Here is a 14,965-nt window from a genome sequence, read left to right on the forward strand (position 1 = left end):
TGGTGGGTCTAGTTAGAGAGAGAGTTGGGTTTTCACCTGGTGACTCACACTTCACAAGTGAGCAAGAGCAGACGATGGTGGCAGAGACAGCAGGGGAGAGTCCGCGTCTGCGTGCTCAACTGGACACAGGTGCTGTACCCCGGGGGCCATCGATGAAAAGGATAATCATTGAGGGGCAGCAGAGAATCTGCGACGTACTGACAGGCCTTTCAAGCACAGTCTATGAAGGGATTGGGGTGGAGTGGGGGGAGGAGAGTGGCCATTTGATGTGATAGTTACATCGGCCTAGTGGTGGTAACTGAATGACTCCTACAGCTATAAGGGAATCTCTGGCAGCAATGTGAGCAGCTGGTGCTGCGTTGGGGTTCCCCATCCTCCTCCTCTTGCTCTTCCTCTTCCTTTTCCTCCTTCTCCTCCTCCTCTTCCTCCTGCAGGTCCAAACCACACTGCTGCTCAGTGTCGTGCAGAGTGCAGCACACCACGACCATTCTGGAGACCCTCTCTGGTGTGTACTGAAGGGCGCCTGCAGATCTGTCCAGGCACCTGAAGTGCATCTTGAGCATGCCGATCGCTTGACATATGACACATCTGGTGATCAATGACACACCTGGTGGTCATATGGCTGTTATTGTACCATCCTTGGGCTTCATTTGTTGGGTTTTTCGTGGGTGTCATCAGCCAAGTTTGAAAGGGGTATCCTTTGTCTCCTAGCAGCCACTCCTTAATTCTGCTTGGAGGTCCAAAGGGGTCGGGGAGCTTGGACTGCCGCAGGATGAAAGCATCATGGTAGCTCTCCGGGAATCTGCCACACACCTGTATAAACCTTTTCTTATGGTTGCACACCAGTTGCACATTGATGGATTGGAACCCCTTGCGGTTCACGAATACTCCTGGTTGATCTGGGGGTGCCCGGATTGCCACGTATGTGCAGTCGATTACGCCATGCAACCGTGGGAAGCCAGCCAGAGACGCAAACCCGCCCGCCCACTCATTCTGACTGGCATCATCGCAGGTGAAGTTCACATAATTGCCGGCCCTGGCAAACAACCTTTTGGAAAAAAAAACCTGAGGTTATTTTCTTTGAAACAGAGGAGGCTGAGGGGAGACTTGATTGAAGTGTATAAAATTATGAGGGGCCTAGATAGAATGGATAGGAAGGACCTATTTCCCTTAGCAGAGAGGTCAATAGCTAGGAGGCATACATTTAAAGTAATTGGGAGAAGGATTAGAGAGGAGTTGAGAACTTTTTTCACAAAGAGGGTGGTGGGGGTCTGGAACTCACTGCCTGAAAGGGTGGTTGAGGCAGAAACCCTCATCGCATTTAAAAAGTACTTGGATATGTATTTGAAATGCCGAAACCGACAAGGCTACGGACCAAGAGCTGGAAAGTGGGCTTAGGCTGGATAGCTCGTTTTCGCCCGGCACAGACACGATGGGCCGAATGGCCTCCTGCGCTGTAAATTTCTATGGTTCTATGATTCTAAACCATCAGTCTTATGCATTTTTGGGCCACCGACTGGGAGGTCCTGGATATGTCTCCGGCAGAGCCATGGAAGGATCCGAAGGCAAAAAAGTTGAGGGCAGTGGTAATTTTGACAGCCAACGGTAATGCATGACCCCCAGGTCCTGGTAGGTCTCTCCACAGCGGGCTGTTGCTGCTGAGGATGGTCATCTTGCCCCTTAACCGAGGTCCAACCTAAGGCAGCCATGGCGCCACACATCCTGATCTTGTGAGTCTCAATACCTCCAAAGGCCTGGCTGGGGACTGCACCGTCTCGGCATGGGCGGCGGCAGTCTGGGCTGGCTGGCTGACAGGCAACAGCAAGGGTACTGGCGGAGTGGCAGTGGTGGGAGAATGAATGCTGTCATCCTGAGAGAGGACAGCAGGTTCATGCTTCAGTGCCATTTCCCCCAGGGCGGTGCCTCAGCAATCCTAGTAATCTGTTGGAGCACACTGTAATCCACAGCCATGACGACTGCAGTCTGAGCTTCCAATGCAGCACTCGCAATTTGCTGAAACATCGGCCATCAGACGCTGCATCGTTTTTGGGTCCACAAGTGTGCTGATGGAGTTGGCCACTACTTCCATGCTGGAAAAGATGGGCTCCAACCTCTGCATAAAGCCTTATGCCACATTTGTCCCGGATTCCTCCTTGAAATTGCACTCAGGCTTTCTGGCAGGCCTGCTAATGCACCAAGCATTTCATGGTGCATACCCATCAGCCTTCTTTTGTAGGCCGCTCCATTGAAGTCCTCATCTGAGTCCTCTGCAGCAGGACACGTGTGTGACCTCGCTCTCCGGCGAGCTGGCACCTGCGCTACCCTTGCCCCTTGCCCTGGCTGCAGGCCACTCGTGCCCGGTCTCTCACCATGTGCAGATCCCACCTTTATGCTACCCTCTAAATTACACACAGTGTCAGTATCTGAGCTGGTGGCTGCGAGCATGAAATCGAGTGACCGTGTGTCTTCATCATCACTGTCTTGTTGCTCGTCCACCTGTTGCCCTTCCACCACTGCCTGGCCAGGTTGCAGTTCTTGGGTAGCTGAAAGGAGAAAGGCAAAAGGGTAGGGTTATTGTGAGGGGAGGGGGGAAAGCAAGAGGTGCACGCTTACACCATCTGCAGCTTGTAAATCAGAAGAGATTGTGGGACAAGGGGGAAGTGGGATGTGAGAAGAAGGATTAGGTATGAGGATACCGTCATCTTCGATGGTTTCAGCCCCGCTGCAGGCCACAGCCTCAGCAATGGCCGTTCCAATAATGTCCAGCACCGTTTCCTCCATGGGGGTAAGGTTATGCAGGCGAGCCTGTCCCCCTCCGGTTAGCTGCTGCTGCCTTCGGTTGTGAGCCACCTCGTCCTGCAAGAGAGAGGGAAGTGGGTCAGTGAGTGTGGTGCAATGTGTTTGGGTGATGTGCCTGTCATGGTTGAATAGCTGGCAGAGAGTGCATGCTGTGAGATGTGGGTGTGCGGCTTGCAGCAGTGCTAAATGTGTGAGGGTGAGGTGAAGCTATGAATGTTAGGTAGGAGTCCTGATTGATAGAGATTGTTGGTAGGTGTGTGATGTGAGTGTGATGCATTAAGTAGTTGCTGAGGCTAACAGTGCAGTGGGTGGGATATGGCATTTGAAGGTGCGTTCACAAACCTTAACCACTCGTGAGGTCATTGAACTTTTTGTGGCTTTGCATCCAGGACCTTGGGGCTTGACTCCTGGCATTGACCACCTCGGCTGTCTGCTCCCACTGCCTTCTGAGGGTTTGTCTGGAGGGCCTCCTGGCCCACTGTGGATAGAGGAACTCTCTCCTCCTCTCCACCTCCTCCACCAAGGCCTCCAGTGCAGCATCAGAGAACCTTGGAGCACACTCTCTCCCATGTTGTGCCATTATTGGGTGTTTCCCACATCAAAATCAGTTGTAGAATGACTTCCACCACCTCCTCCAGCCACAATGCACCACCCCTTTAAGAGATGCAGGCTGGCTTTAAGCAGTGCAGGCTAGCTTTAAGTGGTGCTAACCTTGCACAGTTTTGGGCCCCCTGCTGAAGCGGCCAGTGAACAGCACAGTTAGCACTGGGTACACGCTACTATCACTTAAATAAGCAGGCAGCATGAAGTTGGTGTGCTGCCTGCATCGGACTCAGTGGGAACAGGTTAATTGCACATCGCGATCCCTGCGCCCGTTTTCAGGTGTTATCAGATTTCACGGCCTGAGTCTTTACAATTCATCCAGGAATTGTTTGGAGGAGTGTTTAGAGAGGAACTGAAATGGCCAGGTATATTGGTGGGAAAAATGGCTGATGAAGAAATCGTTTTCTGTTTTTTAGGAGAATTCACCAAGGCCGCACATGTTACATCGGATACCCATTGGATTGATGGACAAACTTCCCCACATCGGTAATTCCAGTCATTGCTGGCGTTGATACTATCTAACCCTTATGCTGCTCGCTGCCCCAGACTCTTCCTGCCTCCCAGTAACAGTCGTACTCATAGAACGATACAGCACAGGGGGAGGCCATTCGGCCCATCGTGTCTGTGCCGGCTCTTTGTAACCTCCTCCAGCCCTACAACCCTTTTCAATTAGTCCCACTCACCTGCTCTTTCCTCATAGTCCTACAATTGCTTCCTTTTCAAGTATATAAATGTCATGTCAGCAGCTTACTGTAATATTGGCCCAGAAATTCGGGTCAGAGGCTTCCCGCGGGTGCAAACCGCCGACCTGCACTTACCTAGCGCGCTGGCCGTTGAGCTGTGGGCCCACGTGGGATTCCGATCCTGCGCCTGCTCCAACTGCTGGCGCGCAGTACTTGCGTATCCCAGGGGCGCAGTTAGTTCGATGTGACCCCTGGGATCACGTGGGCCATGGAGAGCCAATGGTAGCAGGGAATGCCCATTCATAAAATTGACAGGAAGAACTGTCAAAACTATAAATACTATAAGCCCCAAAACATCACTAAAACTTCAAATAATTTTTTTTTTAAATCACATTTTTAAAATAACTATAAATAACATAAAATAACTATTTTAAACAATAATTTAAATTAAAAAAAAATTAATTACATTTTCTAACGGGGCTAAAAATAAACTTACCATTCTTTAAAGTATTTAAAAATAATAAACCTGTGGAAAAAATGTTTTAATTTTAATTAATTCACCACTTACCTTGCTAAAAGCAAGCCTTGCGCCTGCTTTTTACGTGTGTAACTCCTGGAGACTTACCCTCCCGGAGAAACCTGCAAAAAAAACGTAAGTTCGATGCGCACGCGCTGCCTCTCCGGCGTACGTGTTCGACCTGTCAACCCCTTCCTTTAAGGGAACGGAAGTTCTGGTTTCCCGCGCATGCGCAGTGCATGCACGAAACCGGCACTTCCGTGGGGGAGACCCGAATTTCTGGGCCAATATGTTTTATACCATTTTTTTAAAAATGTCAAAAAAAATTATAAAAGCTTTGGCTCCATCTTCACACTTCCTCGCCCCTCTGCTCTTCCTGTGTATTTTATTCCACGCTATTAATTATTGAAATACCCTGCATTTTTCTCTCCTGCACCTTGTTCACCGGTTACCCGCCGTGATCAGGGACGGCCGACTACTCAAGTCACTTGGGGGAGGGACATCACCGCTGAACCTGGTCCTGTCCTCACCTGATATCTCGGCACACACACGCGCACACGTACAGGCACGCGCACACATACAGGCACGTGCACACATACAGGCACGTGCACACGCGCATACAGCTTCCAGACAAAGTAAAATGGTTGCACAGTCTGAGAAAGAGCGTCTTGTATGTGCGTGTGTGTGAGCGTCTATACGTGCGTACACACGTGCAGGTACACATGCACATACACATACGCACACATACATGCACACACCCAAGTACACGCATGTACACACGAACAGAAATACAGATACGCACAGTCGCACACGCACGTAGAAGAAGCCCTTTCTCAAACTGTGTAACCGTTTTACTTCATCTGGGAGCTGAAGACTCGACTATTCCAACGCTCTCCTGGCCGGCCTCCCATCTTCCACCCTCCGTAAACATCAGCTCATCCAAAACTCTGCTATCCGTATCCTAATACGCACCATGTCTCATTCACCCATCACCCCTGTGCTCGCTGACCTACATTGGCTCCCGGTCCAGCAACACCTCGATTTAAATATTCTCACCCTCATGTTCAAATTCCTCCAGGGCCTCGCCCCTCCCTATCTCTGTAACCTCCTCCAGCCCTACAACTCTTTGAGATCTCTGCGTTCCACCAATCCTGGCCTCTTGTGCTTCCCCCACTCCCTTCGCTCCACCATTGGCAGCCGTGCCTTCAGCCGTCCAGGCCCGAAGCTCTGGAATTCCCTCCCTGAACCTCTCCGCCTCTCTACCTCTCCTCCTCCTTTAAAACTTGCTTTAAAATCTATCTTTGACCAAGCCTTTTCCTTGAAATGCAAGCCGTTATGTTAACCCTTTCAGTCGAAGCTGGTCGAGTTACACTGGGTGTTGTCGGTCACTTCTCTCGCACAATCTCTTTCAGGGAATCTAAGCAAGGCTAACACCCCGTGGTCGCTACTGATGGAGTTACCCTGGCTCCGAACACACCGGAGAAGGAGAGCTGTAAGTGTCCCCCCACTCTTCCACCATCCCTTTCAGTCTACGTGCGCTGGGTGCTGTGTAGCAGTTAATTTGCCAATAAATTGTCTATTTCACCAGCTGTCTGAGGAAAGCGGGGAGAGTTCTCGCAGTATCCCGGCTAACATTCACCTCACAGCCAGCAGCAGCTGTAAAAAAACAAAAACAAATAGTAGACTCATGACTAAGGTCAGAGCAAGTGGAAGCAGGGGACGAGTAGCAGAATGGATCGCAAGCTGGCTACTAAACAGAGAGTAGGGGTTAAAGGTAATTACTCAGACTGGCAGAAGGTGGGATGTGGTGTTACACAAGGATTGGAGCTGGGATCACTTCTCACCATTTACATAAACAATTTAGACTCGGGGAATCGGAAGTCCAATTTCAAAATTTGCGAATGACACTAAATTGGGGGCTGTTGTTAATATTGAGGAGGACTGCGACAGAATATAAGATATCAATAAACTTTCAGAATGGGTATGTAATTGGGAAATTAATTTCAATATAGGTAAGTGTGAGAAAAGTGTGAGAAGGTGCATTTTGGTAAGAGGCCACATACTCCTTGGAAAATAAGTATCTCAATGGGGTAGAGGAACCGAGGGATCTGGAGGTAGAGATTCACAAATCATTAAAAGTAGCAACACAGGTTAACAAAGCCATAAAAAATGCAAACAAAGCACTGGGGTTCATTTCTAGAGGAATATAATTGAAAAGCAGAAAAGTTACATTAAATTTACGTAGAAGCTTGGTTAGACCACACTTAGAATAATGTGCACATGTTTTGGTCTCAATAAGGGTATGGAGGCACAGGCGAAGGTGCAAAAAAGATTACAAGGATGATTCCAGAACTGAGAGTTTACTCCCAACGTTCCCTCTTATTTTTTTTTGGGGTGCGTGGCCATTGCAAAACTTTACATTGACAAAGCCGGTCCCGGGCTGCGCGGGACCGACAGAGAGGTGTGCAGCCTCGCACCTCCTAGGGAACGTTGGTTATAACTATCAGGAAAGACTGAACAGACTGTGGCTTTTTACTCTAGAAAAGAGAAGACTGAGGGGTGACCTGATAGAGGTCTTTAAAATGATGAAGGGGTTCGTTAGGGTAGACGTAGAGAAGATGTTTCCACTTGTGGGGGAGACCAAACTAGAGGTCATAAATATAGGATATAAAATAAATCCAGCAGGGAATTCAGAAGAAACCTCTTTACCCAGAGAGTGGTGAGAATGTGGAACTCGCTGCCACACGGAGTGGTTGAGGCGAATAGTATAGATGCATTTAAGGGGCAGCTAGACAAGCACATGAGGAAGAAAGGAATAGAAGGATATGCAGATGGGTTAGATGAAGAGGGGTGGGAGGAAGCTCGTGTGGAGCATAAACACCGGCATAGACCACTTGGGCCGAATGGCCTGTTTCTTTGCTGTACATTCTATGTAACGCGACATAGTTAACTGGTCAGTCACCGTATCGCTATTTGTGGGAAAATGGCTGCTGCATTTGCCCACATTCAATAGTCCCATGCGAAGGGAGTGTCTGCGTTGGTTGGCAGGGGGGTGATGTTACGTGACGGGCGCTGCCAGTTGCAAGGCCCCGCGTCTGTCGAACGGGCTGACAGATCAACTTCTGTCTCCTCAGGCTCACCGCAGTAATGTCTTCTATGAGACGAAGTATCTGGAGCTGATGATCGTTAACGACCACAAGATGGTAGGCACTGCGAACTTTCTACAGTCTCCCTTCCTCACAGCCAGCTCGCATTGTCTGAATTGCTCACACACACACAACAACAACTTGCATTATGCAGTGTCTTTATTGTAGTAAAAATGTTCCCAAGGCGCTTCACAGGACCGTAACCAGACAAAATGTGAGACTGAGCCACATCAGGAGATATTAGGACAGGCCACCAGAAGCTTGGTCAAAGAGGAACGTCTTAAAGGAGGAGAGTTTTAGGGTGGGAATTCCAGAGCTTAGGGCCTAGATGGCTGAAAGCTCGGCCGGCCATGGTGGGGCAAAGGAAATCGGGAATGTGCAAGAGGCTAGAATTGGAGGAGTGCCAAGATCGCGAAGGGTTGTAGGGCTGGAGGAGGTTATAGGGATAGGGAGGGGCGAGGCCATGGAGGGATTTGAACATGAGGATCAGAATTTTAAATTTGAGGCGTTACTGGACTGGGAGCCAATGTAGGTCAGCGAGCACAGGGATGATGGGCGAACGGGACTTGGTGCGAGTTAGGACACGGGCAGCAGAGCTTTGGATGAGCTGCAGTTTACAGAAGGTGGGAGCCCGGCCAGGAGAGGGTTGGAATAGTTGAGTCTGAAGGTAACCAGGGTATGGATGAGGGTCTGAGGCAGGGGCAGAATTTCACACGTAAGGTGCCAATTCAGGAAGCCCCACTGCCTATCGGTGAGCGCATATCAGAAAGTCGTGTCTATAGTCATTTCTGACTGCCATTCACGCTTAGTGAGGCAGCGTGACGGGAGTGGAGCCTCTGAATTAATCCCTCAATTGTGTATATAACACTTATCAATTGTCAAGTTATATGTGTAAATGTATGTTAATTTTTAGTGAATTGTTGTCTTTGACAAGGTTGGGGGAGGTGGGGTTTCATTGTTGGGGAATCAATGTCAGCATTAAACACTCCCAATCCGGTAAACACACAGCTAGCTTCAGAGTAACACTTCCTCAGAAGGCCAGCACTTGCTGCACCGGTGTTGGCTCAGACTTGGCAGCTGTAAATCAGGACCTGGTCTAGGGATATCGCTCCAAAAATATTTGAATGATCTAGCAGGTGAAATTAGGAGAAGCATATTTTGTTAAAGGAGCTGTCAACGTGGATTGAGGAAACTGAGGCAACGGTTAACGAACCTGCTGGACGTTTTAAGACGTTGATAATGTAGACGAGTGGAATTCAGTTGCTGTATACTTGGATCTTCAGACAGCTTCTGCGAGGGTGAAACGTTGGCGAGTATAGGTGGTGCTAAGGAGTCACAGGATAGCAGATAAAGTATGGTGCTGGACAGAACATCGATTTAAAAGAGGGTCGCCCTCAGTGGGAACTTTTACAGCTGGAACGGGTACACTTAGATGCTTTTCCTGTTGAATTGTCCACCGCTCCCCAGGATGGTGGTCTGACTGAGACTCAGTGAGTGCACAGTTCTCGGTCATTTTGTGCCGTCGGCCCTCATCTAGTAAAAACTGGGCTGGGATTTCTTCAAACTCATTTCCTGTCAGACCTTTACATGCATCAGGGGAGGAAAAGGTCTTTGTCACACACAGAGCGATCAGTTCCTGGACTGGGAATGTAGCGTACAGGAGGCGAAAATCCTGGAATGGTCATTCACAGAACCAAAGTTGGATGTTGTGATTTGGGGAAAACTGTTTAAATTTTCCAGGTTGGATGAGCTAGGTAGGATGGGCCTTGTAAATGTTCTGATGGCCACCCTTTACTGCAATCTTGTGAGAACAATTTAAATCCAAGTGAAAACCTGGGGAAATTAATGTTACATTTTCAGAGAGACAGTTGATGGGGATTTAAAATTACACCAAAAAACGGACATTTTTGTACAGTTACCCTTTGTGATCAATGACTCAAGCACAGGAATGCACTGCAATTTCGGAAACTGCAATTTGGTTAATTACAGGTGGGGAGAAACTGGCTCCTTTGCAGCTCCATGGCCAGTCTCGTGCGCTTCACCTGTTCCGCCACCAGAGGGCGACCAGTACACACAGCTCACAGGGACAATCGCCAGTTAAACCAGTTAATTTCTCGATAAAAATTATTTCAATTATTATTGGACATAGTGCGATTCATGCAAATACTTTTATTACAAAATTATATTCTACCTGTAATATTTGAGGTTACAGCATCCAAGTGTACTTTAGTTCCAATCTGTTTCTTTATTTTCAGACCACTGATGTTTACCCCTTCTGTTAAATATTTTCATTTTATAAATAACCTTCATCAGTTATTACTTACTCATTTACCATTTACTGTATATATAAACCTTACATTAGAACTCACCCCCAGGTATCTGTTATTCTATATATAATAAACCGCCTGAACCCCTCGATTAGATTCCAGCCTGTAACTCACTCCCAGGTATCCAGCACCCGCGGTATCCAAAAAAACGTTCAAAATTCCGCTCATTATTCACTCATTAGCTAGAGTGACATTAAGGTCGACCAATCGTACGGTCGAGCGACCTGACGGTCGACCAATCGCTACGTCGCGGGGGGCGGGTTCGTCGCGCATGCGGGCGGGCCCTCCTAGAGTCAAGTGACAGGACGATTGACCAATCCTACGCTGCGGTGACATGACGGTCGACCAATCGGTGCGTGTGTGGGCGGGCCTTATCGTTCTGAACCGAGGTGAGTGGCCGCCATCTTGATTCCATTCTTTTTCCCACTTACTGCGTGTTTCTTTTCAAATCTACATTTCCAAGCGCTCTCTCTTCCCCCCAGTCGCTCTCTCTCTTCCCCCGAGTCGCTCTCTCTCTTCCCCCCAGTCGCTCTCTCTCTACCCCCCGTCGCTCTCCCCTCTTCCCCCCCCCGTCGCTCTCCCTCTTCCCCCCCAGTCGCTCTCCCTCTTCCCCCCCAGTCGCTCTCCCTCTTCCCCCCCAGTCGCTCTCCCTCTTCCCCCCCAGTCGCTCTCCCTCTTCCCCCCCAGTCGCTCTCCCTCTTCCCCCCCAGTCGCTCTCCCCTCTTCCCCCCCAGTCGCTCTCCCTCTTCCCCCCCAGTCGCTCTCCCCTCTTCCCCCCCCAGTCGCTCTCCCTCTTCCCCCCCAGTCGCTCTCCCTCTTCCCCCCCAGTCGCTCTCCCTCTTCCCCCCCAGTCGCTCTCCCTCTTCCCCCCCCAGTCGCTCTCCCTCTTCCCCCCCAGTCGCTCTCCCCTCTTCCCCCCCAGTCGCTCTCCCCTCTTCCCCCCCAGTCGCTCTCCCTCTTCCCCCCCAGTCGCTCTCCCTCTTCCCCCCAGTCGCTCTCCCTCTTCCCCCCCAGTCGTTCTCGCCTCTTCCCCCCCAGTCGCTCTCCCTCTTCCCCCCCCCCAGTCGCTCTCCCTCTTCGCCCCAGTCGCTCTCCCTCTTCCCCCCCAGTCGCTCTCCCTCTTCCCCCCCAGTCGTTCTCCCTCTTCCCCCCAGTCGCTCTCCCTCTTCCCCCCCCCCAGTCGCTCTCTCTCTTCCCCCCCAGTCGCTCTCTCTTCCCCCCCAGTTGCTCTCCCTCTTCCCCCCAGTCGCTCTCCCTCTTCCCCCCAGTCGCTCTCCCTCTTCCCCCCCAGTCGCTCTCCCTCTTCCCCCAGTCGCTCTCCCTCTTCCCCCCCAGTCGCTCTCCCTCTTCCCCCCCCCAGTCGTTCTCCCTCTTCCCCCCAGTCGCTCTCCCTCTTCCCCCCCCAGTCGCTCTCCCTCTTCCCCCCAGTCGCTCTCCCTCTTCCCCCCCCCCAGTCGCTCTCCTCTCCCTCCCCCCAGTCGCTCTCCCTCTTCCCCCCCAGGTCGCTCATCCCTCTTCCCCCAGTCTCCCCCCAGTCGCTCTCCCTCTTCCCCCTCAGTCGCTCTCCCTCTTCCCCCCCCCCAGTCGCTCTCCCTCTTCCCCCCCCAGTCGCTCTCCCTCTTCCCCCCCAGTCGCTCTCCCTCTTCCCCCCCAGTCGCTCTCCCTCTTCCCCCCCAGTCGCTCTCCCTCTTCCCCCCAGTCGCCCTCCCTCTTCCCCCCCCAGTTCGCCCTCCCTCTTCCCCCCAGTCGCTCTCCCTCTTCCCCCCAGTCGCTCTCTCTCTTCCTCCCCCAGTCGCGCTCTCTCTTCCCCCCCAGTCGCGCTCTCTCTTCCCCCCCAGTCGCGCTCTCTCTTCCCCCCCAGTCGCTCTCTCTCTTCCCCCCCAGTCGCTCTCTCTCTTCCCCCCAGTCGCTCTCTCTCTTCCCCCAGTCGCTCTCTCTCTTCCCCCCAGTCGCTCTCTCTCTTCCCCCCCCCCAGTCGCTCTCTCTCTTCCCCCCCCCCAGTCGCTCTCTCACTTCCCCCCCCCCAGTCGCTCTCTTTCTCTCTTCCAACAACACTCCAGCTAGTATATATATAAAAGGATCATTGTGTCTGTGTGTATGTCCGGGCAATCACTCAAAAGTTATAGAGCGTACCTACACATATGTTATATCAAAAGAAAGCTTATGATTAGGGGAGCGTCATAGGCGTATTTACATTTTGGTCAGACAAACATTGTTCGGAAAGTATACAAAAAACGTTCAAAATTCCGCTCATTAGCCCGCTCATTAGCGGTTGACCAATCCTACGGGGGAATTAGCGTTGAGTGACGTGATGGTTGACCAACCATATGGGGGAATCTGCTCATTAGCATTGAGTGACGTGAAGGTTGACCAATCCTACGGGGGCAGCGCGCTGCGTCACGGGTGGCGTTTCATGGCGTGTGTGGGGCGGGGCCTAATCCTTCAAACTGAAAAGCAAGCGGCGGCCATTGTTGTTTGTGATGGAGCAACTCTGCCTCTGTCCGACCAGGGGCCCCAGTCCCACCCTCACCCTCCTCCTTCTCTCCGCTTTCTCCCCTCTCTCCCGTCACCCCGGTCTCTCCGCTCGCGGGTTGTTTACATCCACGGTGGATGAGCTGCCTGCAGGCCTCAGGCCTCGAAGCCTCGGCCTCTCCTCGCCAGCCACGCCCGAGCTAGGCACCGCCCGTCCCGCTGGGCCCGATTCCAAACCAGCGGCCCGCCATCGCCGCCATCTTGGTAAAGGCTGGCCTCCTTCTCTCTCCCCGCTCTCCCTCCCTCCCCTCTCCCTCTCTCTCCCTCTCTCCCCCCTCTCCCTCCCTCCCCCTCTCTCTCTCTCTGCCTCCCCCTGTCTCTCCCTCCTTTCCGGTACCAGAACGGAGTCAGTCCGACACCGGGAGGGCCGGGTGCCCATCGCTCCGAAGCGAGCCCGGGGTTCCTCATCATTAACGCGGCCGGCCTTTGGACCCGGTTGGCCGGGCGGCAGACGAACGCCTTTCGCTGCGGACTCCCGTGTCCGATTTCGGTCGGGGACGGCTCCGAGAGCGGGGGGGGGGAGGGGGAGAGAGGGGGGGGGGGGAGTGGGGGAGAGAGGGGGGGAGGGGGAAAGAGAGAGGGGGAGAGAGAGAGAGAGGGAGAGGGGGGCAGGGAGAGAGAGAGGGGCAGGGAGAGAGAGAGGGGCAGGGAGAGAGGGGGCTGGGAGAGAGAGAGGGGGAGAGAGAGAGAGAGGGAGAGGGGCAGGGAGAGAGAGAGGGACAGGGAGAGAGAGAGGGGCAGGGAGAGAGGGGCTGGGAGAGAGAGAGGGGGAGAGAGAGAGAGAGGGAGAGGGGCTGGGAGAGAGAGGGGGCAGGGAGAGAGAGGCTGAGGGAGGGAAAGAGGTGAAGGGGGTGGGAGAGGGAGGGAGAGGTCCCCTTCCTTCGGCCGCCTGCGATTCAAACTCTCTCTGTCTCTCTCTCCTTCCCCCTCTCTGTCTCTCTCCTTCCCTCTCTCTCGCTCTCCTTCCCTCTCTCTCTCTGCCTCTCTCTCCTTCCCCCCCTCTCCTCTCTCCTTCCCCCTCTCTCTCTCTCTCCTTTCCCCCTCTCTCTCTCACTCTCCTCCCCCCCTCTCTCTCTCTCCTTCCCCCACTCGCTCTCTCTCCTTCCCCCCATCTCTCTCTCGCTCTCTCTCCTTCCCCTCTCTCTCTCTCTCTCTCTCCTTCCCACACAGACAGACAAACTCATTTATTTATATATATTATTTGTACTTTTTTCATAACAACATAACAACATGCCCTCAAAAAAACCCTCGGCACCGCCGGGCACTCCAACTAGTTCTATATATAAACCACCTGAACCCCTCGATTAGATTCCAGCCTGTAACTCACTCCCGGGGTATCTGTTGTTCTATATATAAACCATCTGAACCCCTCGATTAGATGCCAGCTTGTAACTCACACCTGGGTATCCATTATTCTATATATAAACCACCTGAACCCCTCGATTAGATTCCAGCCTTAACTCACTCCCAGGCATCCATTATTCTATATATAAACCACCCGAACCCCTCTATTAGATTCCAGCCTGTACCTCACTGCTGGGTATCCACTATTCTATATATAAACCATCTGAACCTCTCAATTAGATTCCAGCCTGTAACTTTCTCCCAGGTATCCATCATTCTATATATAAACCACCTGAACCTCTTGATTAGATTCCAGCCTGTAACTCACTCCCAAGTATTTCTTTATCTATATATATATTCCCCCCTTCCCTTTCCTTCTTCCCCCCCCTCCCCCCTTTTCCCCTCCTTTCCCCCCCTTCCCCCTTCCCCTTCCCCCCCACCTTCCCCCCGCTTCACCCCCCACTCCCCCCCCTTCCGCCAAGTCGCTCTCTCTCTTCCCCGTCGCTCTCTCTCTTCCTCCAGTCGCGCTCTCGTCTCCCCCCCAGTCGCGCTCTCTCTTCCCCCCCAGTCGCGCTCTCTCTTCCCCCCCAGTCGCGCGCTCTCTTCCCCCCCAGTCGCGCTCTCTCTTCCCCCCCCAGTCGCGCTCTCTCTTCCCCCCCCAGTCGCGCTCTCTCTTCCCCCCAAGTCGCTCTCTCTCTTCCCCCCCAGTCGCGCTCTCTCTTCCCCCCCCAAGTCGCTCTCTCTCTTCCCCCCCCAGTCGCTCTCTCTCTTCCCCCCCAGTCGCTCTCTCTCTTCCCCCCCCAGTCGCTCTCTCTCTTCCCCCCCAGTCGCTCTCTCTCTTCCCCCCCAGTTGCTCTCTCTCTCTCTCTCTCTTCCAACAACAACATGCCCTCGAAAAAGCCTCGGCACCGCCGGGCACTCCAGCTAGTTATATATATAAAACAGTATGTCTCTCTGTCCTGTCTGTCTGTCTGTCTCTCTGTCTGTCCGGCTATACAATCAAAAGTTATAGAG

The 14,965-nt window shown here is 52.4% G+C and overlaps 1 protein-coding gene across 3 annotated transcripts in view; it reads left to right on the forward strand.

The window, feature by feature from the left end:
- The window catches only part of LOC147119998 (disintegrin and metalloproteinase domain-containing protein 23-like), a 576,022-nt gene that overhangs the window by 83,246 nt on the left and 477,811 nt on the right, over positions 1-14,965 (forward strand). For all 3 annotated transcript variants that reach the window (XM_085985478.1, XM_085985479.1, XM_085985480.1), the window contains exons 7-9: positions 3,819-3,888; positions 6,015-6,094; positions 7,737-7,805. In XM_085985478.1, coding sequence (XP_085841604.1) covers positions 3,819-3,888; positions 6,015-6,094; positions 7,737-7,805 — 219 coding nt within the window. The remainder of the gene's footprint in view (positions 1-3,818; positions 3,889-6,014; positions 6,095-7,736; positions 7,806-14,965) is intronic.

The sequence above is a fragment of the Somniosus microcephalus genome, chromosome 4, assembly GCF_052327205.1.
Source record: "Somniosus microcephalus isolate GS21.2 chromosome 4, FLI_Smic_1.0, whole genome shotgun sequence".
Lineage (NCBI taxonomy): Eukaryota > Metazoa > Chordata > Chondrichthyes > Squaliformes > Somniosidae > Somniosus > Somniosus microcephalus.